This window comes from Acipenser ruthenus, chromosome 11, assembly GCF_902713425.1.
Source record: "Acipenser ruthenus chromosome 11, fAciRut3.2 maternal haplotype, whole genome shotgun sequence".
Lineage (NCBI taxonomy): Eukaryota > Metazoa > Chordata > Actinopteri > Acipenseriformes > Acipenseridae > Acipenser > Acipenser ruthenus.
This window is the reverse complement of record NC_081199.1, coordinates 10,754,641-10,781,493: the sequence shown is the minus strand read 5'-3', so window position 1 is coordinate 10,781,493 and position 26,853 is coordinate 10,754,641. Positions and strand designations below refer to the sequence as shown.

At 45.2% G+C, this 26,853-nt stretch overlaps 1 protein-coding gene across 5 annotated transcripts; it reads left to right on the top strand.

Annotated features, from left to right (window-relative positions):
* Window positions 1-214: 214 nt before the first annotated feature.
* On the top strand, window positions 215-24,804 carry LOC131739417 (THO complex subunit 5 homolog). Of its 5 annotated transcripts, none has more exons than XM_059033345.1 (20): window positions 215-257; window positions 1,000-1,124; window positions 1,889-2,032; window positions 3,613-3,726; window positions 4,298-4,395; window positions 4,693-4,839; window positions 6,257-6,371; window positions 7,059-7,191; window positions 7,496-7,573; window positions 7,791-7,831; window positions 9,852-9,951; window positions 15,488-15,596; window positions 17,201-17,302; window positions 17,929-18,025; window positions 18,709-18,823; window positions 19,540-19,643; window positions 20,850-20,937; window positions 22,521-22,636; window positions 23,866-24,056; window positions 24,471-24,804. In XM_059033345.1, the coding sequence occupies exons 2-20, from the start codon at window positions 1,029-1,031 to the stop codon at window positions 24,532-24,534; spliced, it is 2,052 nt and encodes a 683-aa protein (XP_058889328.1). In that variant the 5' UTR covers window positions 215-257; window positions 1,000-1,028; the 3' UTR covers window positions 24,535-24,804. The 5 variants fall into 5 exon arrangements, with proteins under 5 accessions (XP_058889328.1, XP_058889329.1, XP_058889325.1 ...); XM_059033346.1 differs by lacking the exon at window positions 215-257 and adding an exon at window positions 264-444 and having other exon boundaries at window positions 18,712-18,823; XM_059033342.1 differs by lacking the exon at window positions 215-257 and adding an exon at window positions 264-444.
* Window positions 24,805-26,853: the final 2,049 nt, after the last annotated feature.

Sequence of the window (26,853 nt, the reverse complement as noted above, 5' to 3'; positions counted from 1 at the left end):
CATAGATGTAGGCTAAAGTTCATAATGTTCCTTTGACAACGCAATTAGTATTATTCAAAGGGAGTTTATAGTCTAAAACAAACATAGCGTTAATTACCTTGTTCTAAAATAAGTCTTCATTTATTGTGTAAAAATACACATTATTGTGTAAAAACAAAATAGGACCAAATGTCCATACCAACATATTTTGCACAACTTACCAAGTTTCTAAGCCGTAGGATATCATCCTCTAGCGAGCAGAAAGACACTCTGCAGCTGTGAGTAGTATTCTGTTTCCGGTTCAAAGTTCACAGTGGTGTTCGTCCATGTTGGTTGAGTTGCCCGTTGTGCGACTAGCTTTTACTGTTTCATTTAGGAGATAAACGTCTGTTTTCAAGTAGTTTATCTCAACAGAGTCATCTGGAAGCAGTATTTCAGCCCGCTAACTTAACGTCTTTGAGTACTGTAAGTGCAGAATCGGGGTTAATTACGCTAAGGCTGAGTTTGCAATGTTTTGAATGCTGCATCGTAACGGGCAGGTGTTATTTTCGTAGCAATTTTATGTTCTATACACCATTGGCTTGATTGGAACAGAATTGTTGCTGTCAAAAACATACAGGGTTGTGAAATAAATATCTTAATTGCTTGTATTTTAAAAGGTGAGATTACATGAAATGTATCAAATTACATAAATACAGCTTGTGTTCTGATTTTTTTTTTTTCAAAGAAATTAATTTGGTACTTAGTGGTTAAGCAACCGATTCAGACCCGAGACGTTTCTCCCACCTTGACTGTTCACTTTATTTTTTCATATTTCACACCCCTGCGTTTCATCTTGTTGGTGTACCAGTTTGTTTACATTAGCTTAAAGGGGGTTGTATTTACAGGGGACAAAGCTGGGCCGCTCCAGTTTTTCTCCTATTTAAGATGTGTAGTATTGTTTTTGTATTGTCTTATTGTATTGTTACTTGTGTGCAGGTGCACAATACACGCTTGTTTAAACGCCTGCTTGTCTCTCAGAGTCCCTCTCGCACCAGGAGCCAGCAGGAATGTCAGTGGACGCTCTGAAGAAGAGGAAGCCCAAGGTGATCCGGAACGAGGGCGGAACACCAGAAGGGAAGAGGATGAGAGGAGAGGGGGACCAGGTGAGTGAGTGAGCAGGGTTAGAGGGAAGGAAAGAGATTCAGCACACACTGCTACAGACAATTAAGTGATATTCAGAGATGTGTATTATGTATACAGACACTTACATACACTCATCTCCAGTATGCATAATTCATTGCAATCCTCACATGCACACGCACACACACACACACACACACACATCTACCCACCCACACCATGTATGTAGGGTGGACAATAGGCAGCAGTGTGGAGTAGTGGTTAGGGCTCTGGACTCTTGACCAGAGGGTCGTGGGTTCAATCCCCGGTGGGGACACTGCTGCTGTACCCTTGAGCAAGGTACTTTACCTAGATTGCTCCAGTAAAAAAATCCAACTGTATAAATGGGTACTTGTATGTAAAAATAATGTGATATCTTGTAACAATTGTAAGTCGCCCTGGATAAGGGCGTCAGCTTAGAAATAAATAATAATAGGGCAGACACAGGCAAGAATTAGGGGTGGAGGGCACAATTATGTCAGATATTTTGCATCTACAAGTAATTCAGTCACCTGACTATACACCTCTGCATATCCCTTTAATTGTTGGGTGCTGTGGATCATTGTTACAGCAGTTGATAGACCTGAGACTAGCTTGGAGGCAGTGTGGCTGGTGGACTGAGATGGAGGCAGGGTGGCTTAGTTAATAGGATCAAGCACTTGGAAGGAAGCAGTTAGAGCTTATGGAGGGGTTGGCATTGCGGTGGCGTGTGTGCAGCTTAATGTCATACTTGGTTGCTGGTTTGTAGGAGGCGCGGGTGTACAGTGAGGAGGTGGAGCTGGAGATGAGAAACCCTGCCCAGGACTACACTCTCTACAAGCAGACCTGCGAGATGCTCACCAGACTGATGGCTGAGATCCACGAGCTGAAGAGCAGCAGCAGCAAGGACAGTGTAAGTCAGGACCCTTACCTTAACAACACTCCCTACACTGAATTAATCAAGGACACCATAAGCCAGGACCCTTCCTTCACAACACTCACTACACTGAATTAATCAAGGACAGTGTAAGCCAGGACCCTTCCTTCACAACACTACCTACACTGAATTAATCAAGGACAGCGTAAGCCAGGACCCTTCCTTCACAACACTCATGACACTGAATTAATCAAGGACAGCATAAGCCAGGACCCTTCCTTCACAACACTCCCTACACTGAATTAATCAAGGACAGCATAAGCCAGGACCCTTCCTTCACAACACTCCCTACACTGAATTAATCAAGGACAGTGTAAGCCAGGACCCTTCCTTCACAACACTCCCTACACTAAATTAATCAAGGACAGCGTAAGCCAGGACCCTTCATTCACAATACTCCCTACACTGAATTAATCAAGGACAGCGTAAGCCAGGATCCTTCCTTCAAAGCACTCCCTAGACTGAATTAATCTAGACTCGCTCGAGTGACTTCAACACCTTCACAGTTTGAAGCAGGAGATACAGAGCAAAACACAACCTGCAAGAAAAACAAGAAGATAACAAAAGTCTAAACCAAAAGCAAAACACATTTTAGAGGTTGTGTGTTTATTTTTTGCATTTATTTTTATTTTCCTCCTTGAGTTAAGTTAAACCCATTTCAGCTACAGTGGCATGTATAATGTACACATTGCCCACATTAATACTCATTTAACGTTTTGGGCTCATTGAATACAACACAAATTCTGAGCATAGTGTAGGCATAGACAAGCTAGAGCTATAAAGGGTACTGTTGGGTGCTTTGCCGTGTTATATTTTTGTTGATTAGGAGCTTGGTTTTAATTAAATATGAACATACTAAAACAATTAGCTTGCCAGTACAGTTTAGGAGCCCTATTTGTTACACCGTAGTTTCGAAACAACTATCAACACCAAAAATAGTTGGTTTGTGCTCTAGTTGAAGCTGATCTGGGCTGTGTTGTGGCCTGGGTTGCAGTTGGTTTGTGCTCTAGTTGAAGCTGATCTGGGCTGTGTAGTGTCCTGGGTTGCAGTTGGTTTGTGCTCTAGTTGAAGCTGATCTGGGCTGTGTAGTGTCCTGGGTTGCAGTTGGTTTGTGCTCTAGTTGAAGCTGATCTGGGCTGTGTAGTGTCCTGGGTTGCAGTTGGTTTGTGCTCTAGTTGAAGCTGATCTGGGCTGTGTAGTGTCCTGGGTTGCAGTTGGTTTGTGCTCTAGTTGAAGCTGATCTGGGCTGTGTAGTGTCCTGGGTTGCAGTTGGTTTGTGCTCTAGTTGAAGCTGATCTGGGCTGTGTAGTGTCCTGGGTTGCAGTTGGTTTGTGCTCTAGTTGAAGCTGATCTGGGCTGTGTAGTGTCCTGGGTTGCAGTTGGTTTGTGCTCTAGTTGAAGCTGATCTGGGCTGTGTAGTGTCCTGGGTTGCAGTTGGTTTGTGGTGGTGTTGAAGCTGATCTGGGCTGTGTTGTGTCCTGGGTTGCAGTTGGTTTGTGATCTAGTTGAAGCTGCTGGGTTCGATTTACAGTCCTGCCTCTCTCTCTATCTTTCAGGCAGCCGAGATGGAGGAGCGGCGCATGCAGAGCTGCATCCACTTCATGACGCTGAAGAAACTGAACCGCGTGGCTCACATGAGGCTTAAGAAGGGCCGGGATCAAACCCACGAGGTAGGGCTGAGGAGAGGTGCGCAGGAAGAAACAATGGAGATGCTCCTGATGGGATACTTAACAATAACAAGACCCTTTTAATGATGGATTATTCTGTTAAACGATGAAAACAAAAGTAAGGGAGGGTATATATTCATACCAGCTATAAAACACACTTATTCTTCACCCATGAAGCACCTGGTGAAAAACAGTGAGCAATGTTGAGCTTTTGGTCTTGAATCACAATACAAACAATAAATACCTCTGTTACTATACGATGTAGCATGTAAAGAAAGCATCACATTTTCTTCTAAACGTCTCAGTGTATCCACTTCGTGCTCCACCCTGCAACAATGCTGCTGGTCTGATTGAAATGAGTAGAAGTCAAACTGCATTTGGAGTTGTGGGAAACGCTGCTGTTTGTCATTGTTGTTCTTACGATAGGTTAAAGGTTTGGGGAAATCTCCCCCTGCCTGTCAGCAGCCTCTTGGTTCTTACTGTCTACATCTACTTCCTGTCTTTTTTTGTCCTACCTTTGTCAAAACATGTCCTCCTGACCTGTCCTCATGTTGCTCTTTCTCGCCCTCTGCAGGCAAAGCAGAGAGTGGATGCCCTGCACCTCCAGCTCCAGAACCTTCTCTATGAGGTCATGCACCTGCAGAAAGAGATCAACAAGTGCCTGGAGTTCAAGTGAGTGCCCCTCTCACAGTCTGGAGACGACTCGCTTGGTAAACACACTGCCGCTGGGAGTGCAGAATGAGTTATCGCAGTGTTGGGCTTTGCACTCCTGTGGTCAGAGAGGGACATCTTGGGGATAGTTTGCCTAATTACACGACCTCTTCTCCAGGGTTCAGTAGGCAGGTCTGCTGGTGAAAAGACAGGATGACTGTGAATGGGTTCAGTTGGTTTGTGTTGGAGGAGGGGCTGTGCTCTGTGTGCGCGTGCTGTGCTGTGTGTGTGTTTGTAACCCTGCTGTGTTTCTCCTAGGTCCAAGCACGAGGAGATTGAGCTGGTGAGTGTGGAGGAGTTCAGACGGGACGCCCCCCCAGAGATCTCCCGCCCCGAGATCTCAGGTGCAGACTCACACCAGCTCACCCTGTGCCGTCTGGACTGGGAGCTGGAGCAGAGGAAGAGGTACTGCCAAATTCACAACTTTGACCACTTCTGTATAGCAAGGCTTTATAACCCCTTGGGTCTGCTGGGAATGCCCTGTGCACAATTGCCATTAATAATATATTATTGATATATACCTAAATGTAGATTAATTTTTATATGCAGAAAATACTGTACATGTTTTGCCGACCAAGTATGGGAGCTCCCAGGGGGCGGCGCACAATTGGCGGGTTAGGTCGGCCGGGGTGCTCTCGGCTCACCGCGCACCAGCGACCCCTGTAGTCTGGCCGGACGCCTGTGGGCTTGCCTGTAAGCCTCCCAGAGCTGCATTGTCCTCCGACGCTGTAGCTCTGGGTGGCTGCATGGTGAGCCTGTAGTGTGAAAAAAAGCAGTCAGCTGACGGCACACGCTTCGGAGGACAGCGAGTGTTCGTCTTCGCCCTCCCGAGTCAGTGCAGGGGTGGTAGCGGTGAGCTGAGCTAAACAAAAAATAATTGCACACTATTAAATTGGGGAGAAAACTACAAAAAAACGAATTGGTGACTACTAAATAAAAATAAATACTGTACATGAATAATAAAGCAAAACAAAAACCCATACATTATAACATGAATGACTTCCATAGCAGTCTTTAAAAGTATATGTGGTCAATTTACAACCCCCTAAAATCTTTTGATACTCCCACTCTGAGAACCATGGCGCAGACATTACTGAGTGACTGGATTCACTCTGGTTGTGGGACAATTTAGCTTTGAAATTGTTCCTGCTTTGATAAATGAGGCTTAAATACGACACATGATAAAGTAATAACGTTCCAGTCTGTAAACATCTTCAGTTCAGAACTGTAGCCCTGTTCTGGGATTATTGATTACTGAGGTAGTCTAGAATCCCAGTACATCATATGCACATCAAAGCTCTTATTACTTTATCCCTTAAAGAGTGCAAACCAAGTCTTTGAAATCTTCTTTCCACCTCAATACCACACGCAACATTCACTGGCCTCCCTTTTCTAGATCTAGATGCTGATTCCTAAAACAATATAACATAACAATTAGTTTGGTGTTTCTTCCTGGTAGCTAATTGCTTCCTGTGCTGTAGGTCACATTTACTTCAGTGGTAAACTACACTAACATCACGTGGCCTACAGCACATGGACTGATCTGGTACCAGAAAGTAGCAGTTTAGCAATTATTAATCTCAAAGTTACGCATATAACAGTAGTGAAGATCCAAAAGGCCTCCAGCACAACATAGCTAGAGGAACAATGATGATGTTAATAATACAAAGTGATAAGATAAGCATTCCTTTAGGGGACTATACATCCTAATGTTGTTGAGTAATATCAGGGGCTACCAGCGCATCTTCATGGGGTGTGTGTGGCTGGCTCACTGCCTTAGCTGCCCTTGAGTCCTGACCAGCTCCCTGTTTGTGTCATGCAGGCTGGCAGAGAAGTATAAGGAGTCTCTGGCCAGCAAGGAGAAGATCATGAAGGGCATTGAGATCAAGAAGGAGTATCTGAGCAGCCTGCAGCCCCGGCTCACCGAAATCATGCAGGTGCCACACCACACGCCCCCCTATCAATTATTAGCTTGTGTTCATTCTTAAATTCCACCTTTTTCTTTTTTGACGACTTGTTTTAGAATGTTACTTCTATTCTTATTTATCATTCTTTTTAGTTGCTTTGGGTGGCAAACATAGTTAGAACATGGCGACTGGGTTGAGCAGGCTGGATGAAATTGACAAAGTCAATCTTGCCTGGCCTGCACTGCCATTGATTCTGTAGGTCTCAGATGTGCAGTTCTAAAGATAAATATTATCTGGTACTGTACGAGGTTAAGTAAATCTTTTTAATGCACCTTCTCTGCAGTTTCCCCAGGAGAGAACCCATCCAACACCTCTTTCTTGTCATTGAATTAATAAAAACAAAAACCTCTTAAAGATAATTGAAAAGATTTTATGTTTTAGTAAACAGCAGCTGAAAAGAGAGAATTTAAGTTGGAAGAAAATGTTCTGTTCTGTGTATTTTGTAGATGCAAAAGTATTAAGTTCCACAAGGGCAGTGTAAAAAAGGAAAACAAAGATTTATAGATGTTCAACAGCAGATACAAGTTGGTATTACTTGTTTTTGCAAAATTGTGTGTGTGTGTGTATATATATATATATATATATATATATATATATATATATATAATTTTGAGCCCTGCTCATATAGGTAGCCTTCACACTCTGCCTTCTCTCCAGGCTTCCCGGCCAGTACAGGACTACCTGTCTATGCCTTTCGAACAGACTCAGAAACAGAACGAGGTGGCGAGGCACCTGCCCCCGCCCCTCTACGTGCTGCTAGTCCAGGCCAACGCTTATGGGCAGGCTTGTGGTAAGTAACGCCAGTTTCTATTGTTTTGCTGGTAATACACTGCTCAGTAGTAGATACTTATTTATTCTTGGGCTGATCTAGCCTATGGTATAAACGTCTACGACAGGTCACTGAAACCGAAGTGCTGCTCCTGAACTCTGGTAAAAGCGCCTTAATGCAGATTTAAACAAAGATCATTGAGTTACTGCAGTGTGTCCAATAGAGGCAGTGTTTGAATCTCATTCTCATCCTCGCATTACTTTCCCTCTTGAGAAGGGAATGGAGTATTTTTTTTAGCTGTTTACAGTTCTCCTGTGTATTTCAGATAAGAAGCTGTCGGTCTCGATCATTGGAGATGTAAATGAAGCAAAGGCCCTCTCTAAACCCCCAGAGGACTCCCAAGGTGAGCTACAACATCAGATCCCCTTTGTATTGTACCGGAGACAGTGCTGGAGTGGAGAGCACCCTTCTATTGCATTGGAGCAGAGAGCCTGTATTGTATATGTAGCAGCAGTAATGATGATAACGTTTCGATTTTCCATCCAGCTGACACTCACTTGCATGTAATGTTTGAATCGAGTGTTACAAGCAGTCTAATGAATGGGCCCCTTCCTTTCCAGATGATGAGAGTGACTCTGATGCTGAAGAAGAACAAAACACTGTGAGTGTGTTTAGAAATATCCTGTACCCTCATAGAAAATAATTACTGTAGTTAGAAAAAGTACAAACATCTATCTTTAAACCCACAAGCAACCTAAAATAAATAGAAAAAAACATATTTTCCTCTTTGATATTACCCCTTTCCAGAGCTGAGAGGGGAGGCTCTCATGGTCCCTGCCTTACTGTAGACGTAGCCCTTCACCTTGCACAGCGCTAAATTACCAAGAAACCAGAACAAAACGCTCCAGCTCGCAGAAGATAAAATCTACACGCCCTTACAACTGTCAACCACTAGATGTCGCCCTGTCCCTTTGTTTGAAGCCTATGTTAATGTAAACTTGTAATGTAAAGTAAGATTGAACAGCAGAAAAGCTGAGTATCTGTGTATTGCCCTGCTTGTTGAAATCCTAAAGTCATCATTTCCAATAGCTGTTTTTAGAAATGTATGTATTTATATTCAGGCTCCCGAGTGGCGCATCCAGTAAAGGCGCTCCGCGCGGAGTGCAGGATGTGCCCTATAGCCTGGAGATCGCAGGTTCGAATCCAGGCTATGTCACAGCTGACCGTGACCAGGAGTTCCTAGGGGGCGGCGCACAATTGGCTGAGCGTTGCCCGGGTAGGGAGGGCTTAGGTCGGCAGGGGAATCCACGGCTCACCGCGCATCAGCGACCCCTGTGGACGATAGGGCACCTGTGGCTCTGCAGTGGAGCCGCCAGATCTGTGTTGTACTCCGGCACTATAGGTCTGGTGGCATTGCTGTGGATCTGCAGTGTGAAAAATGACGGCTTGGCAGGAGCACGTTTCAGAGGACGCGTGTTCCAGCCTCCGTTTCCCGAGTTGGCGGGGGGGTTGCGAGCGGTGAGCCGAGGATACAGATAATATTTGGGCATGCTAAATTGGGGTGAAAACCGGGGTAAAATAATTGGCGACTAAATTTATAAAAAAAAAAAAAAAATGTATGTATTTATTTGAAAATATTTAGGGAGGATAGCCGCTGAGATGTACCAGTTTATAGTATTTGGAGGCATCAATACTGTGTAGGGAGGTACTGGAGTGTAGTGAGGGATGGTCCGGTGTAACATATCCACGGTATGATAACTGAAAAAACAAATACCAAGGTAACCTTAATATCACAGTGTAAATCCATTTATAAATACTTTCAAAATGTTAGTAATGCCCAAACAAAGCACAACAAATGTAATTTAAAAAGGAAACTTGCTTTCAACTTTGGCTATTTTATATTTCACTTAGACCAAAAGATAAAAAAGCATAGCAGTGTTAATGTTTTTGTTTGTAGACAATCAGAATTTTAAAACTGCGACAGTATCTATATTCTAACTGTTAAGATCAATCCTCAAAACAATGTGGTACTGCAAATGTACAGACAGACTCCCCCAACTACCCCCAGAATCTGATTCGCAGTAACATATGCTAAATTATGTTAGTACCAAGTTTCATCAAAATTGGATTAGAGGTTCTCCAGATCTATGAAAGAATGTGAGGTGTGATATACAGACAGACGGACGTCTGCCTCTCCTATGTCCTTTGACAATGATATGCTAACATGAGTGATGAAAATGTAAAAAAAACTGACAAAACCGCCCTAATCAGTGTTGCAGTAAGAAACTGTGATGTGTACTCCCGCTCAGTCACGTACACACTTCTGAAACAGGGTCAGGCCAGGGTAGAGAGCAAGAAAGCACAGACACACACACACACACCCTCCTAAATGCAGAACCACTTAGCTACAGCTGAATGTACCATGGATCACGTATATCCTTCTGAGCTGAAGCACTTTATTCCAAATCCCCATGGTCTTGAATCCCGAAAACAAACCTAGTACTAGTTCTGGCTGATTCTTATTGTAGTGGAGACATTAAAGACAAACAGTTTACACAAACAAAGAGGAGATTAAAAGTATAAGGAGGAAACAGACACCAATTAAAAAGCAGTCGTGTGTGTGTGTGTGCGTGTGCGTGTGAGCTGAAGTAAGAGCTTTTCTTTGCTGTGATTGGTTGCAGAAGCGACGCCGGCCCACTCTGGGTGTTCAGCTGGATGATAAGCGCAAGGAGATGCTGAAACGCCACCCGTTGTCTGTCAACGTTGACCTCCAGTGCAAAGGTGAGCGAGAACACTGTTCACTTCCTTCCTATACAGGGGGCAAGGGGTTTTTCAATCTGCTGGTAGAGGTGTAATGTGAGAGAGATAGGTGGTATTCAAAACACTGTTAGTGCATCCAGGTTTCACAAAAATAACATGGAAGCCGTTGTTTCAACAGACAGTGATAACAAGAAACACTTTTCAAAACCCTCACAAAATACAGGTTGCTTTGCTAGGCAAATCCGCTGATCTCGTAACAGGGAGTCCAGGAGGCAGGAGGCACTTCCGTTCAAGCCTAGTTCCTATATAATGAGGTTCATTTCATCTTTAATGGGAGGGGCAGGCAGTTGCAGCGGCAGGCTCCCTTACCGCTCTGCTCCTCCCTGTGGTAGAGGGGGGCTGGTGCAGCTGCAGAGAAGCTGCTGTGGCGTGAGAGCAGCTCTATAAAATGTTAATGTGCTGCTGATCATGAAGGTGCGTGCGAGCAAGCAAAGAGCTCTGCAATGCAGGAGTAACTGAATCCCCTCCTGGATCCTGCTGTTCTGCTGATATTGTATTCCAGTGCAGAGATTTCTTCACACAGCAATCCATCAGCGGCTGTAAATTTTTTTTTTTTTTTTTTTTGTACTCAGCAATGGGTCCCTGGAAAGAGCTTTGTGCAGAAATTAACAGAATCCAAACTCTGCAATGTAGAAGCTTTGTCAGGATGTCTAATAAATACAGTATTGGTGCAGTCTTGAAGTGTTACTGAGCTGGCTTCCCTAGTTTCCTGCTGTGTTCAATATATTCCTGCAGTAAAACTGTGATTTTGTTTTGATATTTTTATTAACATATCCCTGGTCACAAATTTTTTGTTCACTTATTTTGGTTTCACATCTTTAATGCATCTAGACTTCTGTCAAAATATCTTCTGAATTCACGAGCATCGTCATTTCTTTTTTTAGGAAGTTGAGATAATCTGGATCAACATATAGCATATTTAACCCTTTGCAGTCCATTTATTAAGTGTGTGTCAGGCTCGTCAGATCCAATTTATTTTCACACGCGCAGTTAATTTTAGACGCGCTGTTTAAAAGTATTTTTTTTCCACAGTCAAACGGGTTTAGAAGGCCCTGCATATCAACAAAGCACTCACTAGGCATCTCCAGCCCCGCCCCACCCTTTCGTTCGCTATAGCTTTGTGGCAATGTGCCCCGCCCCTGTGTGCATATTATGTGTTGTATGGTGCGTGCGTGTGTAAATGTTGGTGTATAGTCATTGGTACACGGGATATAAACAGGTCTGTGTTTCACGTGTATTTAAAAATGTAGATTTGTATTTAGGCACGAGGAGGGCACAAATCACTTCACGTGCTGGTTAAATGTAATATGTGAGCACGGGGTTGCACGTAATTCATTCACATGCTGGGATTCAAGTGAATAATTAATTAGTAATTGAATCCCAGCACAACAGTATATATAGACACATTTTCTTTCACTCAGGGTTGTTGGGTGTTCGGTGAGTGGAGAACGGGAGAGAGAGAAGGAGAAACTAAAACAACGTAAAGTAATTAAAGTGTTTTCACTCACCGTGTTTGTTCGTCTGTCTGTTTAAGTGTAGTACGTTTTGTTTGTCTTTTTATTTTGGCGTATAGTGCTGTGTCCCGTGTTTTGTGTTAAAACCTTTTATTTTCTGTGCTGTTTATTAAATGCTGAGCGAAACCATTCGCTCAGCTCCACCAAACCACACCTCTCTGTCTGTTTATTTCCTGCTTCTGGTCTGACGCCACCCACTCCGGCCGTCTTTGTGACACGTGGTGTCCTGCGTGGGATCTACAGTGCCTCCAGGACTCAGGCCAGAGCAAAAACCGCATTTTTTGGGAAAAAAAAAAGGGGGCAATGGATCCAGGAAAATGCTGGGCTGGAGGCCCAGTCTATGCCAGTAGCCATCCGGTTCCTGCGGTTGATGGACAGGGAGCGATGGGAGGCTTACGAGAGGGAACACACCCTAAGCACCTGGGAGGAAGGTGTGGAGTTGGTCCTCAGCTACCTGGAGGCGGTCATAACCACAACAACAGCCCAGGTAGCAGGTCCACCAGCAGTGGAGTACCTGCTGTCCCTGTCTCCATCAGCAGAGGAAGAAGGCCTGCTGGTTTTACCTCCACAGCCCAAGTGGGAGGAGCCCGAACGTCCTACGCCCGAGTGGGAGGAGCCCGAGCGTCCTACGCCCGAGTGGGAGGAGCCCGAGCGTCCTACGCCCGAGTGGGAGGAGCCCGAGCGTCCTACGCCCGAGTGGGAGGAGCCCGAGCGTCCTACGCCCGAGTGGGAGGAGCCCGAGCGTCCTACGCCCGAGTGGGAGGAGCCCGAGCGTCCTACGCCCGAGTGGGAGGAGCCCGAGCGTCCTACGCCCGAGTGGGAGGAGCCCGAGCGTCCTACGCCCGAGTGGGAGGAGCCCGAGCGTCCTACGCCCGAGTGGGAGGAGCCCGAGCGTCCACAGCCCGAGTGGGAGGAGCCGGTGCGTCCACAGCCCAAAGAGAGGGAAGTCGGTGCGTCCACAGCCCTAGAACCCAAGCTGCCAGCAGAGGGAGAATACCTGCTGGTTCCACCTCCACCAGCAGAGGAAGAATGTCTGCTGGTTCCACCTCCACCAGCAGAGGAAGAATGCCTGCTGGTTCCACCTCCACCAGCAGAGGAAGAATGCCTGCTGGTTCCACCTCCACCAGCAGAGGGAGAATGCCTGCTGGTTTCCCCATCACAACCAGCAGAGGAAGAATGCCTGCTGGTTTCCCCTTCAGAGGCAGAGCCGCACCAGTTCCCTGCAAGAAAGGCGGAGCCGCACCAGTTCCCTGCAAGAGAGGCAGAGCAGCACCAGTCCCCTGAAAAAGGGGGAGACTACACGCTGCTCCCACCTCCATCGGCAGGAGACTACACGCTGCTCCCACCTTCACCGGCAGGAGCAGAGCAGCCGGAGCTGCCTCTGCCTCCGCCACCTTCACTGGCAGGAGCAGAGCAGCAGGAGCTGCCTCTACCTCCGCCACCTACACGGGCAGGAGCAGGGCAGCAGGAGCTGCCTCTACCTCCGCCACCTCCACCGCCAGGAGCAGAGCAGCAGGAGCTGCCTCTGCCTCCATCACCATCAGGGGGAGAGAAGCAGGAGCTGCCTCTCCCTTCACCAGAAAGACCAGGACGTGAAGCTGGCGGCCCTCAGCAGCCCTTGCATAGGCTGCTGAGGGAAGCATGGGGAAGAACCGCCCGGCCGCAGAGGCCGAGAAGAGGGCCAACACCCGCACCCCAGCTTGTCCTGACTCCCTGCCTCGCTTCGCCCAAGGATGCCGGGCTCGCTTTGCCCAAGGATGCCGGGCTCGCTTCGCCCAAAGATGCCGGGCTCGCTTCGCCCAAGGATGCCGGGCTCGCTTCGCCCAAGGATGCCGAGCTCGCTTCGCCCAAGGATGCCGGGCTCGCTTCGCCCAAGGATGCCGGGCTCGCTTCGCCCAAGGATGCCGGTCTCGCTTCGCCCAAGGATGCCGAGCTCGCTTCGCCCAAGGATGCCGGGCTCGCTTCGCCCAAGGATGCCGGTCTCGCTTCGCCCAAGGATGCTTGCCACGCTTCGCCCAAGGATGCCAGCCGCTCCGCATCGCCCGGGGTTGCCAGCCGCTCCGCATCGCCCGGGGTTGCCAGCCGCTCCGCATCGCCTGGGGCTGTCAGGTGCTCCGCACCGCAGCAGGAAGTACTGTGGCCGGAACCCCACCAAGGGGAGCTGCCGGCCACGAAGATCGTGGGGGAGGTCCGGAGACCTGCTCCCACTGCAGCAGTTTCGCTGCCGGAGATCGTGGGGGAGGTCCGGAGACCTGCTCCCACTGCAGCACTTGCGTTGCCGGAAGTACTGTGGTCGGAGCCCCACCAAGGGGAGCTACCGGCTACGAAGAAAGGGGGAGAGGTCAGGAGACCAGCATCCCCCGCAGCAATTTCGCTGCAGGCGTGGACCAGCAGGCTGTCAGCCGTGCCACTACCGGCAGGGGTGCTGACAGCATGGCCAGCCATGGGCCCACTGAAGCCTCCCTTCCCAGCCCGAGACTTTGTCCTGGACTGCTGGATTTTTAAGGGGGGAGGTGGCCGTTGAGGCCATGTGTGCTTTGCACAGGGGGGGGTATATGTGGCAATGTGCCCCGCCCCTGTGTGCATATTATGTGTTGTATGGTGCGTGCATGTGTAAATGTTGGTGTATAGTCATTGGTACACGGGATATAAACGGGTCTGTGTTTCACGTGTATTTAAAAATGTAGATTTGTATTTAGGCACGAGGAGGGCACAAATCACTTCACGTGCTGGTTAAATGTAATATGTGAGCACGGGGTTGCACGTAATTCATTCACGTGCTGGGATTCAAGTGAATAATTAATTAGTAATTGAATCCCAGCACAACAGTATATATAGACACATTTTCTTTCACTCGGGGTTGTTGGGTGTTCGGTGAGTGGAGAACGGGAGAGAGAGAAGGAGAAAATAAAACAACGTAAAGTAATTAGAAGTGTTTTCACTCACCGTGTTTGTTCGTCTGTCTGTTTAAGTGTAGTACGTTTTGTTTGTCTTTTTTTATTTTGGCGTATAGTGCCGTGTCCCGTGTTTTGTGTTAAAACCTTTTATTTTCTGTGCTGTTTATTAAATGCTGAGCGAAACCATTCGCTCAGCTCCACCAAACCACACCTCTCTGTCTGTTTATTTCCTGCTTCTGGTCTGACGCCACCCACTCCGGCCGTCTTTGTGACAAGCTTTCACATATGCTAAGAAATAAATAATAATAATAATAGTCGTACGTACCGATCAATCATCTCCTGATCACTCGTTTTATCACCAAACGCCTCAATAATGCGTTCCAAGTCATTATTTTATTACTATAACATCTGAAAAATGCTCTGCAAATGTCTGTGATATTCTCTTGAGCGCTGATGCAGTCACAGCCAGCTTGTTTCCTTATGGCCGCCGTTATCTGAAGCCAGGGGCAAGTATGACTATTCATGAGATACGCCCTTTTTTTTTTCGACTTGTCTTTGCTCCTGTCACTCCCACTCGGCCATTGAATGGTTTTCTCGGCTTTTTCCGGAGAAAAAACGACTAGAAACCCGTTTTTTGCGTCTTTTTGATGATGTCGGACAGGGTCCGTCATTGGACCGGATAGGAATAATTGCAATGTCGGACCAGGTCCGACATAGGACCGCAAAGGGTTAAGATGGGAGAGCAAATTAAAAATAAAGTTGATGGAGGGAGTGTGTGTGGGTGGCACATTTTATACTGCTTATGGTGTCAAAGTCATTGTTAGGTTGGAAAATCTGACAAAATCTAAGGTACATGAGTACATAAGTTTTAAACATATTTCACTTTTTTTTAATGCAGAGGTATCTATTTTAGTATGGAGTTTAGTATATATGTTTTCAAGCGCTATAAAAACGAACGAGAGAGAAAGAAAGCAGGGCAGGCGGTAGTTAGGTTACTTGATTGATTTGATTTATTTTTTGCTATTGTTTTTTTAATGAATTCATTGATACACTATTGTAATTATGTGCGCTCTCCTCTCTCTCCAGATGGCAGTGTGTTGCACCTCTTCTTCTATTATCTGATGAACCTCGACATCATGACGGTGAAAGTGAAAGTGACGGCAGGGACTGAGCTGTCCGGGGCCATCAGCGCAGGGTAGGAGGGAGTGTGCTCACAGCGCAGGGTAGGAGGGATGTGCTCACAGTGTGGGGTTAGTCAGCGCAGGGTAGGAGGGATGTGCTCACAGTGTGGGGTAGGAGGGATGTGCTCACAGTGTGGGGTAGGAGGGATGTGCTCACAGTGTGGGGTTAGTCAGTGCAGGGTAGGAGGGATGTGCTCACAGCGCAGGGTAGGAGGGATGTGCTCACAGTGTGGGGTTAGTCAGTGCAGGGTAGGAGGGATGTGCTCACAGTGTGGGGTTAGTCAGCGCAGGGTAGGAGGGATGTGCTCACAGCGCAGGGTAGGAGGGATGCGATCACAGTGTCGGGTTAGTCAGTGCAGGGTAGGAGGGATGTGCTCACAGTGTGGGGTAGGAGGGATGTGCTCACAGTGTGGGGTTAGTCAGTGCAGGGTAGGAGGGATGTGCTCACAGTGTGGGGTTAGTCAGCGCAGGGTAGGAGGGATGTGCTCACAGCGCAGGGTAGGAGGGATGTGCTCACAGTGTGGGGTTAGTCAGTGCAGGGTAGGAGGGATGCGCTCACAGTGCAGGGTAGAAGGGATGAGCTCATAGTGTGGGGTTAGTCAGTGCAGGGTAGGAGGGATGTGCTCACAGTGCAGGGTAGGAGGGATGTGCTCACAGTGTGGGGTTAGTCAGTGCAGGGTAGGAGGGATGCGCTCACAGTGCAGGGTAGAAGGGATGAGCTCATAGTGTGGGGTTAGTCAGTGCAGGGTAGGAGGGATGTGCTCACAGTGCAGGGTAGGAGGGATGTGCTCACAGTGTGGGGTTAGTCAGTGCAGGGTAGGAGGGATGCGCTCACAGTGCAGGGTAGAAGGGATGAGCTCATAGTGTGGGGTTAGTCAGTGCAGGGTAGGAGGGATGTGCTCACAGTGTGGGGTTAGTCAGCGCAGGGTGGGAGGGATGTGCTCACAGTGTGGGGTAGGAGGGATGTGCTCACAGTGTGGGGTTAGTCAGTGCAGGGTAGGAGGGGATGTGCTCACAGTGTGGGGTTAGTCAGTGCAGGGTAGGAGGGATGTGCTCACAGTGTGGGGTTAGTCAGCGCAGGATAGGAGGGAGTGTGCTCACAGTGTGGGGTTAGTCAGTGCAGGGTAGGAGGGAGTGTGCTCACAGTGTGGGGTTAGTCAGTGCAGGGTAGGAGGGAGTGTGCTCACAGTGTGTGGTAAAGAGGGATGTGCTCACAGTGTGCCCATAGGAAAGAGAGGGTCCAGGAGGTTATATTGCCTTTACTCTTAATACGAAGCAGTGTTTTGCAGCAATATAAATGGACTCTATTACTCTATTTAAAAAAAAAAGGCCATTTTAAAGTTTTAAAAGCATTACCCTCAAACATTCAGAGACGATCTTAACTAAGCAGGTTTATATAGAGGTGTGTGTCTATTCCTGCTGCCACTCTTTCTAGCCACAGTTATCATCACATTTCAGCAAGAAACCTGCTGTCTGTGCGAGAGCATATTTGCTTCATAGCTGATGCTTTGCCTGCATGGCTGTACGTTTTGCATGTGCATTGGAAATATTATGAAAGTCGGTTTATTTTTGTTTTATTAGAATATTTTCTAAAAAAATGAATGTTCTTCTTGTGCAGAGAGCTTCTGAGCCCAGAGTCCCTACTTAACTGTCTGTACCCTGGGGACCAAGGCACTGAGACCCCCAATCCTGCCAACCGCTACCAGTTTGATAAAGTCGGGTAAGGAGGGGGGCAGGGCAGGTGGATAGCTGACAGGACATGAGCTGTTCCAGAACGCATTGACACAACAAAATAGACACTGTAATAAATACACATAACAGCTGAATATGCTATGTAGCAATTTATACTACGTGTCATATACATTGCTTAATGTTCCTCCACATTCAGTTTACACTGTCTGCATGTTTTTGTATTTGATTTATTTTTCCCTCCTGTATTATAGTTGTTAAGTCACTTTGGGACTAAATGATTGAGATGTTTTTAAGTAATTATTTATTTACAGGGAGAAAGCATCATACGTTTAATAAAAGTGAGATCTAGTACACACGGTAGTGGTAGCAGATTTGTATTGGCTCCCTGTTACAAATATAAAAACAGAATTATGTCATTTCAGTCATCTTCTGTAAGATTAGCACTAAAGTTTATAATTATAAAACATGGAGGGCGTCTGGTTTTGCACACGTGTGACAGAAATAGAGGCTTTCTGTCAACTCTGTATACACTTTTATCAACGTATATTCTGCATATGTAAAGTATCTTGATGCAGACACACTGTGAATCATGCTAGCTGTACAGGCTGATAAAGTGGACACAGCCAGCCTCTGACTCTTGTGCTTCTCTTGTAGGATTCTGATGTTCGGTGACTATGTGGCTGAGCTGGGACACCCTTACACCTGGGTTCAGAACCTGGGGGGGCTGCGATTCCCCACTGGCAGACCCGAGGTGACTCTCCTGGGCAGGCTCACCCACAGCCAGCATATCACCTGGGGACCCTGTGTTCTTTTTTACCCTTTTCCCTCTAGACTCCAGAGCAAGATTACATCCAATTTGTATGGAACGGCAAAGGCATACATTGTGTGGTGACAGTAACCTCTAAGAAACATGTTTTGGTTGATGTCTTAATGCCCTTTTCAATGTGGTATTATTCTATTATATATTATTCTATATTAAGGATATAGTGGAGGCTGCCATATGTACTTTACTTACTGTATGTGTGTGACACACATTTCTGCAGAACTGCATGTCCTTTTCTGATCACATTTGCGCAACCTATTGAGTGTATCAGAATCTGAGGCTATATTTACTTGTGCTGGATGTAGATTATTGTGGTTTGCTTTTGTATTTTGTATTTGCAGCTGTGGTTGGGATAAATGCCGCTGACACATTTCTTTCTTTCTTAGCCAGAAGCATACCTTGTTTAATTAGTTTAACTTTCCCCGAAAGTGGCTCTGTATTTTTACATTTATTTAAACATTATGTGGCCATCATTAAGGTGTGTTCTTGATGTATATGTTGGGTTCAGATGAATCTCCTGGATTGCCACGGATCTGAAACAGCGTTGTACTTGTATTAGAAGGTGAAAGCAGGCTGTTTATTGAAGGCAGTGTGTCTGTGTTTGTGTGCAGCAGGCAGGCCCCACAGGCAGCTCGCTCAGTGCCAGCCACATGGAGGCCACCATGAAGCTCCTGAAAAGCCGTCTGGAGTCCCGCCTGGCTCTGCACAAGCAGTTTGCCTCCCTTGGTAAGGTACCAACGCTTTGTTTTACACCCCAAAAGAATAGCGCTCTTAACAACAGTGTCCTCGCTCCTGTTAATCAGGTTATCAGGTTAGTCGACCTGACACTGGTACTGTTCAAACCAAAAGATTATGTTAAACATGGCTTGGCAAAGGTCAGCATCAACAATAAGGCATAAAGCCTACAAGCAGGTGAGAACCTGAAGCATATATATATGTATATATGTATGTGTATATATATATATATATATATATATATATATATATATATATATATATATATATATATATATATAATATGGAGGCTTCTGTAAATTGAGGTCAGTACACTCGGTCTATAAACAAACATGCACATTCTGAGATCTGGTACCTTTTTATTTATAAATGAACCCTTGCCCATAGTGTACATCTTATTACGTTTTAGGCTCACTGTAGTTCCCCTGTATTAATGTTTCACAGTCCTGTAAAACGAATGGTTCATGTAGTTTACCATGATCAGCGAGAGTACTGTAACTAGCTTGTATATTGTCTTTCACATATGATTGCGGAAAAGGGAAAATGTGCAGGGAACGCTATCTCTGTTATTGCTGTCCCTTCTTTATATAGCTGAACCTTTTATTTGATGTTTTTGGTCAGATTATATTTTCTTCTAGAACATGGTTAAGACCATGTTTCCATAGTGAAAGTTACTGATGTCCTGTCTTCCTGTACCTCTGTTTCAGAGCACAGCATTTTGCCAGTGTCCAGCGAGTGCCAGAGTCTCTTCCCAGCCAAGGTGGTTTCAAGGTTGATCAAGTGGAGTACCATCACTTACGAGGAGTATGCGGTATGTAGAGAGAGTCTAAAGGATTATACGGGGATGCCCAGCAGAGGCACCTATGAGGAGTATGTAGAGAGAGTAAAGGATTGTACGTGGATACCCAGGAGAGGCACCTGTGAGGAGTATGCAGTAGAGAGAGTAAAGGATTGTACGGGGATGCCCAGGAGAGGCACCTATGAGGAGTATGCAGTATGTAGAGAGAGTATTATTATCTTATCTTTGATCAACCGTACTGTCTAATCGAACCGAACGCACCTGTAATCACGTGATCCATTGCTAGCGTGATGTATTACGTACACAGCTTCTGCTGCTAAAACAGCTACGAGATTTAGGTGCCAAAAAAAGGACCAGCAGACTGAGGCAAATGAAAGTTGCAGAATTATTCAGACCACCAAAACCTTAGATGAAGCATTGTGTGAATTTAAATTGTTGCAGTTAAGCAAATTAAAACAGTCACCTTGTTCTTGATTTTTTTTAAATGTTCTATTTGGTCAGTAAGGGCTGGAGATTCTGTCGATGTTATTGAGCAGCTAAGAACCTTTATTTTATTCATTTCAATTGCACGTTATTACAATGCCTTAACAGCAGGTATCAAAGTATAGAAACATGTACTGAATTTTTGAAGTTTAATGATTCTTAAAGGTATTACTAAGTATGTGTGTGTTAACTTTATTCTATACGGTATTAAAGTTACAGTAATTGTTATTAATACCTGTTTGATTTTTCATACGAATCGATTATGCAAACTAGTATCGGTCCCAATTAGTTTGGATAACTGACTCTACTGTATTTAAGCACCTTTTAAGATTCCTTTTAAACTGTATTGTTATGGGTTTGCCTGCATTCTGTAAACCCTTTCATTGTATGACCTGCATGTAATGAACGTTGTACTCGGATCTCTCAGTAGATTCATAGTTATGCAAGTGCCTCATTGCCTCGATTGCCTTTTGACTGCAGTGTGGACAAGAATGCATTAATACTTTACTAAATGCTTCAAGAACTTCAAAGATATACCACAGTATCAGAAACATAATACAAAAGATAAGGAGCATTGAGGGAAATGTGTCAACATTCTGACTGGAATTCTCATGCAAATGTAAAAGGAACACAGGCTATGGAAGCCATTCAATCATGTCTTGGAATTCAGATTCAATGCATAAGCTTTGATGAACCCAGAATGCAGTATGTTAACCCCACTCTGACTGTTTCCAGGAGCTGCCCTACACCCAGCAAGTCCTGGAGGCCGGGCTGGTACAGGAGACTGACCTCCTCTTCACAGCTCTCATCGAGAGGGGCACAGGTTAGCCTGGCACTCCCATACACACACACACACGGGCTGGTACAGTATACTGACCTCCTTCACAGCTCTCATCGAGAGGGGCACAGGTTAGCCTGGCACTCACACACACACACACACACACCCACACACATAGGTACAGGAGACTGACCTCCTCTTCACAGCTCTCATCGAGAGGGGCACAGGTTAGCCTGGCACTCCCATACACACACACACACGGGCTGGTACAGTATACTGACCTCCTTCACAGCTCTCATCGAGAGGGGCACAGGTTAGCCTGGCACTCACACACACACACACACACACACACACCCACACACATAGGTACAGGAGACTGACCTCCTCTTCACAGCTCTCATCGAGAGGGTCACAGGTTAGCCTGGTACTCCCATACACACACACACACACACACACACACACACACACACACACACACACACAGGTACAGGAGACTGACCTCCTCTTCACAGCTCTCATCGAGAGGGTCACAGGTTAGCCTGGTACTCCCATACACACACACACACACACACACACAGGTACAGGAGACTGACCTCCTCTTCACAGCTCTCATCGAGAGGGTCACAGGTTAGCCTGGCATACACACACACACACACATAGGTACAGGAGACTGACCTTCTCTTCACAGCTCTCATCGAGTGGGTCACAGGTTAGCCTGGCATACACACACACACACACACACACACACACACACACACATAGGTACAGGAGACTGACCTTCTCTTCACAGCTCTCATCGAGAGGGTCACAGGTTAGCCTGGCATACACACACACACACACACACACACACACACAGGTACAGGAGACTGACCTCCTCTTCACAGTTCTCATCGAGAGGGGCACAGGTTAGCCTGGCACTCACACACACACACACACACACACACACATTCACAAACACACGCACACACTCACACACACACACACACAAGTTGAGTCACTACAAAACCAATTACTTTAGGAATAAACAATAAGAAGAACCCTGAAATTGTGTCTGGAGGAAGTACAGCACCGTAAATATACTGCAAACCAGTATCTGCATTGCAGATACTGTAAAAAAAAAAAATCTGATCTATGCTGCTTGATACTGATGTTTGTACGTACTAGAACTCAGGCACACATGATTAATTGATTGTTCTTTTAATACGAATTACAAAAGGCTGACTTTATAGACGTATTTGGTGGACAGAAAATACTACTGGTACATGCAAATGCAAACAAGTACACTCGGCATTTACAGAACATCTTTGGTTAGAATAAAGCAGAAACCATTATTTTGTATAGATAAGCATCCATCAGACCATCATTTTTAAATTGAGTTTCTATAGCTATAGTATTACCCCCCCTCCAAACACACACATATTAAATTAAAGGCGTGCAATCTTGAGTGAGACTTGCTCATGGTTGGATAACTCCTGTTATGTCTGATCTGATCAGTGCAGATTTAGCAGGAGGCTGATTGCTAAGTCCTAATCCGTCAACAACGTAGTTGTATAAACATTTGAACAAGGGCTTTCCTAGGTATTGAAATCTGTGTGCACTCAGTGATGTGTCTCCTCTTACTCCCCCAGCCAAGCTGCAGGCCGCGGTGGTCCTGAACCCTCGCTACTCGACCGTGCCCCCCCTCTTTAGCCTTTCACTCAGCTGGAAAGGAGAGCGCAGCGGGCGGACTGACGACAATCTGCGGGTAACAAACACACAGGCTGATACTGCATCATTGAATAGAGTAGATAATAAGCAGAATGACAGTCATGTAACAAAACCAAGAGCAAGAGCCAAATCATAACTGGACCAGTGCAGGTTTATTATACATCCAAGAAAGAGAAGAAAATACATTTAGGGCAACTTGCTTGTAATCATTTATTTAATAGAATTGTTTAAATAACTACTACAGTCTTTCTGAGAATTTTGAAATGTGTATTAAATCATTCTGAACATTGTATAGTTCAGGGATGCCTGTTTGTATTTGAGATTGCTCCCCTTGTCCTAACATTGTGTTCCACTGTGAATAGCTATAGCTTTAAACCCTGATATGTCAGTCTGCTGCACTGTTACCTGTCATGAGGGCTCAGGCAATTGAAGTGTGCCTTAGACTTAGATCAGTGATATTTGACATGAGTCAACGTTTGCTTGGTACCTGGCATTAGGGGTCAGTATTGTAGCATAATGAATACAGAGGTTGAAATTCAGTCTTGAGCACTTCTCAATCAGACTCTTAACCCTTTGCGGTCCATTTATTAACTGCGCGTCAGGCACGCCAGGTCTAATTAATTTTCACACGCGCAGTTAATTTTAGACGCACTGTTTAAAAGTATTTTTTTCACAGTCAAACGGGTTTAAATGGCCCTGCATATCAACAAAGCACTCACTAGGCATCTCCAGCCCCGCCCCACCCTTTCGTTTGCTATAGCGTTCACCTATGTAAGAAATAAATAATAATAATAATACTAGTCGTACATACCGATCGATCATCTCCGGATCACTCGTTTTATCACCAAACTCCTCAATAATGCGATCCAAGTCATTATTTTATTGCTATAACATCTCAAAAAAGCTCTGCAAATGTCCGTGTTTTCTGTGCGCTGATTCAGTCAGCCAACTTGTTTACTTACGACCGCCCCCGTAACCTGATACCTGATACCATGTATGACTATTCATGAGATAAGCCTTTTTTTTTTTTTTTTTTTTTTTTCGACTTGTCTCGGCTCCTGTCGCTCCCACTCTGCAATTGAATGGTTTTCTCGGCTTTTTCCGGAGAAAAAACGACTAGACACCCGTTTATTGCGTTGCTATAATGATGTCGGACCCAGTCCGACAATGGACCGCAAAGGGTTAACTGTGTCCTCTCCTCTCTCTCTCTCTCTCTCTCTCTCTCTCTCTCTCTCTCTCTCTCTCTCTCTCTCTCTCTCTCTCCAGGCGATGGAGGCGGAGGTGAATGTGTTCCACCGGGAGCTGCGTGGGCCCCGCCCCGGGTACCAGCTCCTGACCAATCAGCTGCAGCGGCTGTGCATGTGCCTGGATGTGTTTCTGGAGACGGAGAGCCAGGATGAGAGCGTGGAGGGGCCACGCGAGTTCCCCCGTGAGAAGATGTGTCTGCGTACCGTCCGGTCAGTGATGTCCTGTGTCTCCTAGTGTGGCAAAACTGCACACCTTTCTATTCAGAATCCGTGTTTTAACATCTTACAACTTTTGGTTGAGCTATCAAAAACAATAGCTTCTTGAACGTTTTTCCATCATATTTTTTTCTGTGGCATTCAGTTTCATAAAATGTGATTTATAAAAAAGTATATAACTAAATATATTTAAAGAAAATTACATTTTATACATTTATTCTTTCTGTCATCTGGAGCAGATCTGGATCTCCATTCTTAACCTCTCTCTGCACAGCAGTACTAACATCTAAGATTATAGTTGCCAGAAAAATGCATTTAGTTTATTTGTAGAGGACTACACCAGTAATCTTGCAGGCATGTGGATTGTCTGTCACTGCTCCAGGCTCTGATCGCTTCTTTTTCCTCCAGGGGGCCCAATCGGCTGAAGCCTTTCAAATTCAACCACCCCCAGGGCTTCTTCAACCACAGATGAGTTTGCAGGGCAGCGATACACACCGGGGCAGGGCAGATTCATCAGGGCCCAAGTGCAAGTGGCACCACTTTATGTGAAAGGAAAACCAAGGTTGCAAATACTGGAGCCCATTTATGAGCCTATCAATTTTCTTTCTGGGTTGCTTGCTCTTAGTTTAGTGGACCTGGATAAATTTGGCCTCCATTCTTCCTATGAGAGTTCAGTCTGCTTTTGTATGAAATGTAACTCCTTCGGTATTTTCATTTATTAATAAAATCATTTTGCCTCATATTTCTCCTTCCATCATTTCATGACAAGGATGCATATCCACAGTAACATGCATATAGATGAAGGCCTTGTACTGTTTCTACTTCCCATTTTAAATACGCTGTATCTAGTGACATTTCTTGAGAGCACTGTAATCTAGGTCATTTCTGGCTTGTGATCGTTGCTCCCGTGGGCTGGGAATGAAATTCGTCTGCACCTCATTGCGCCTCATTGTTACACCTTTTAAAGTCCATTGAGTAATATGTATTGCAATCACTTCATCCATCTCCCATTTTCCTTTTCAAAATAAGCACATCGAATTGCAGAAGAAATGGGATTGAAATGTCTGCAAGGATATGTCTTTTTTTTTTTTTTTTCCCAATATAAAAATCCAGTATAGCGCTACAGGAATTATCTTGTTGGCTCTGTGTACTTTAACCAGGAACATGAAGCAGGAATTAATTGGGTTATTTCCAAAGTTTCTTCAATGTGTGTGTGTGTGTCCCCTCCTTTTCTGAGTTGTCCTGCCCTGAATCTGTCTTCTCCATGTGATCTTAGCATCACAACACTCTAACAGTGTAGTCTTTTAATACACTTTGCAACTTTTCTCTTTTAATAATGTGAATCTCTTGGCATCTTACAGGCCACTCCCAGCATCAGCGTTGTTCACCTGATGTTTGGAAAGTGCTTGTTACCTTGGCTTGGTTGTCTCTTGTGTAGGATTCATGTCTTTTGTGGTGGAGGTGCCTGTATGTACATAGGTGTGTTGCATAACATAAGATGAAGTAAGGACATTTTTTCTCACATGTTATAGGGAGTATCTGAATCTGGGGATCTACAGTGTGGCCATTGGCTTTCATATATTTAGAGCATTGTGATTGTTTACTGTCTGCCGTGTATGTGGCTCATGTTGATCAGACGTTTCATGATCATGATGCCTCTGATTTTGACATGAGTGTCACTGACCGTGCTTGTTTTATATTCACAGCTGGGACGGGTCATTGTTTTGTTGCCCTCTCACTAGTGCCAGTGTTGATCTGTGTGCTCTGCTCAGCAGGTATGCCAAGTCACTTCTTTATTTATTTATAAAATGGGGCCTTTTATGTGGTGTTCCATCCGTTTTGTTCACCATAACTGCCTTGATTTTGCTCCGATCTTCATCGGAATATTACCGTGCACTCCTAGTCTCCTGTATTTGGCTATAATCAGAGTAACTTGTTTTTATATACAAATATTTTTAACCTAAACATTCACTGTTTCATGTTATTATTATTATTTATTTATTAGCAGACGCCCTTATCCAGGGCGACTTACAATTGTTGCAAGATAACACATTATTTTTACATACAATTACCTATTTATACAGTTGGGTTTTTACTGGAGTAATCTAGGTAAAGTACCTTGCTCAAGGGTACAGCAGCAGTGTCCCCCACCTGGGATTGAACCCACAACTCTCCGGTCAAGAGTCCAGAGCCCTAACCACTACTACACACTGCTGCCCTCATATGTTCTTGCACTAACATGCAAAGCGCTGAGGTGGTTCCTTAAAATCCACCTCAACAATATTACACTAAATAAATGATGTACAGTAGCTGCTATAAACTATTACAGTTTAGGTGTTGTGCAATTATATAAGAACCATCTCACTGTGCCTGCACTGGTCTTATATATATATATATATATATATATATATATATATATATATATATATCCTTGACCTAAACTCTTAATTCATTCTTTACCAGATGTTTTCTCACTAACTTCACCAAAAGAAAAGCTATAAAAGAAAAAAAGTTTTACTGTGGAAATTGATAAAAGTAAGTACCGGTACATGCAGTCAAATTCCACTCAAGTTGTGTGAGGAACTATCCTCTGCTAACCTGTTTTTCAACCCAGTGACCAGTGGCATCGTCGCAAAGATCGTGCTGCTAACCTACTTACTGTGATGCCCACAGGCTGCTGTTTCATAACGTTCGGAATGGTGTTCCACTGAAAGTGCAACAAGAGCAGACTTGCATAGGGACAGATGGAGTATTGGCAAAAAAATGGAGTTGACACGTAATGAAACAGCAA

Bases quoted from the DNA above. Each gene is read 5' to 3' on its own strand.
- LOC131739417 (XM_059033345.1), top strand. From the start codon at position 1,029: ATGTCAGTGGACGCTCTGAAGAAGAGGAAGCCCAAGGTGATCCGGAAC. The intron at 6,372-7,058 runs GTGCCACACCAC...CCTTCTCTCCAG, and splicing joins GGCTCACCGAAATCATGCAG to GCTTCCCGGCCAGTACAGGA. The intron at 18,824-19,539 runs GTAAGGTACCAA...CCTCTGTTTCAG, and splicing joins CAAGCAGTTTGCCTCCCTTG to AGCACAGCATTTTGCCAGTG.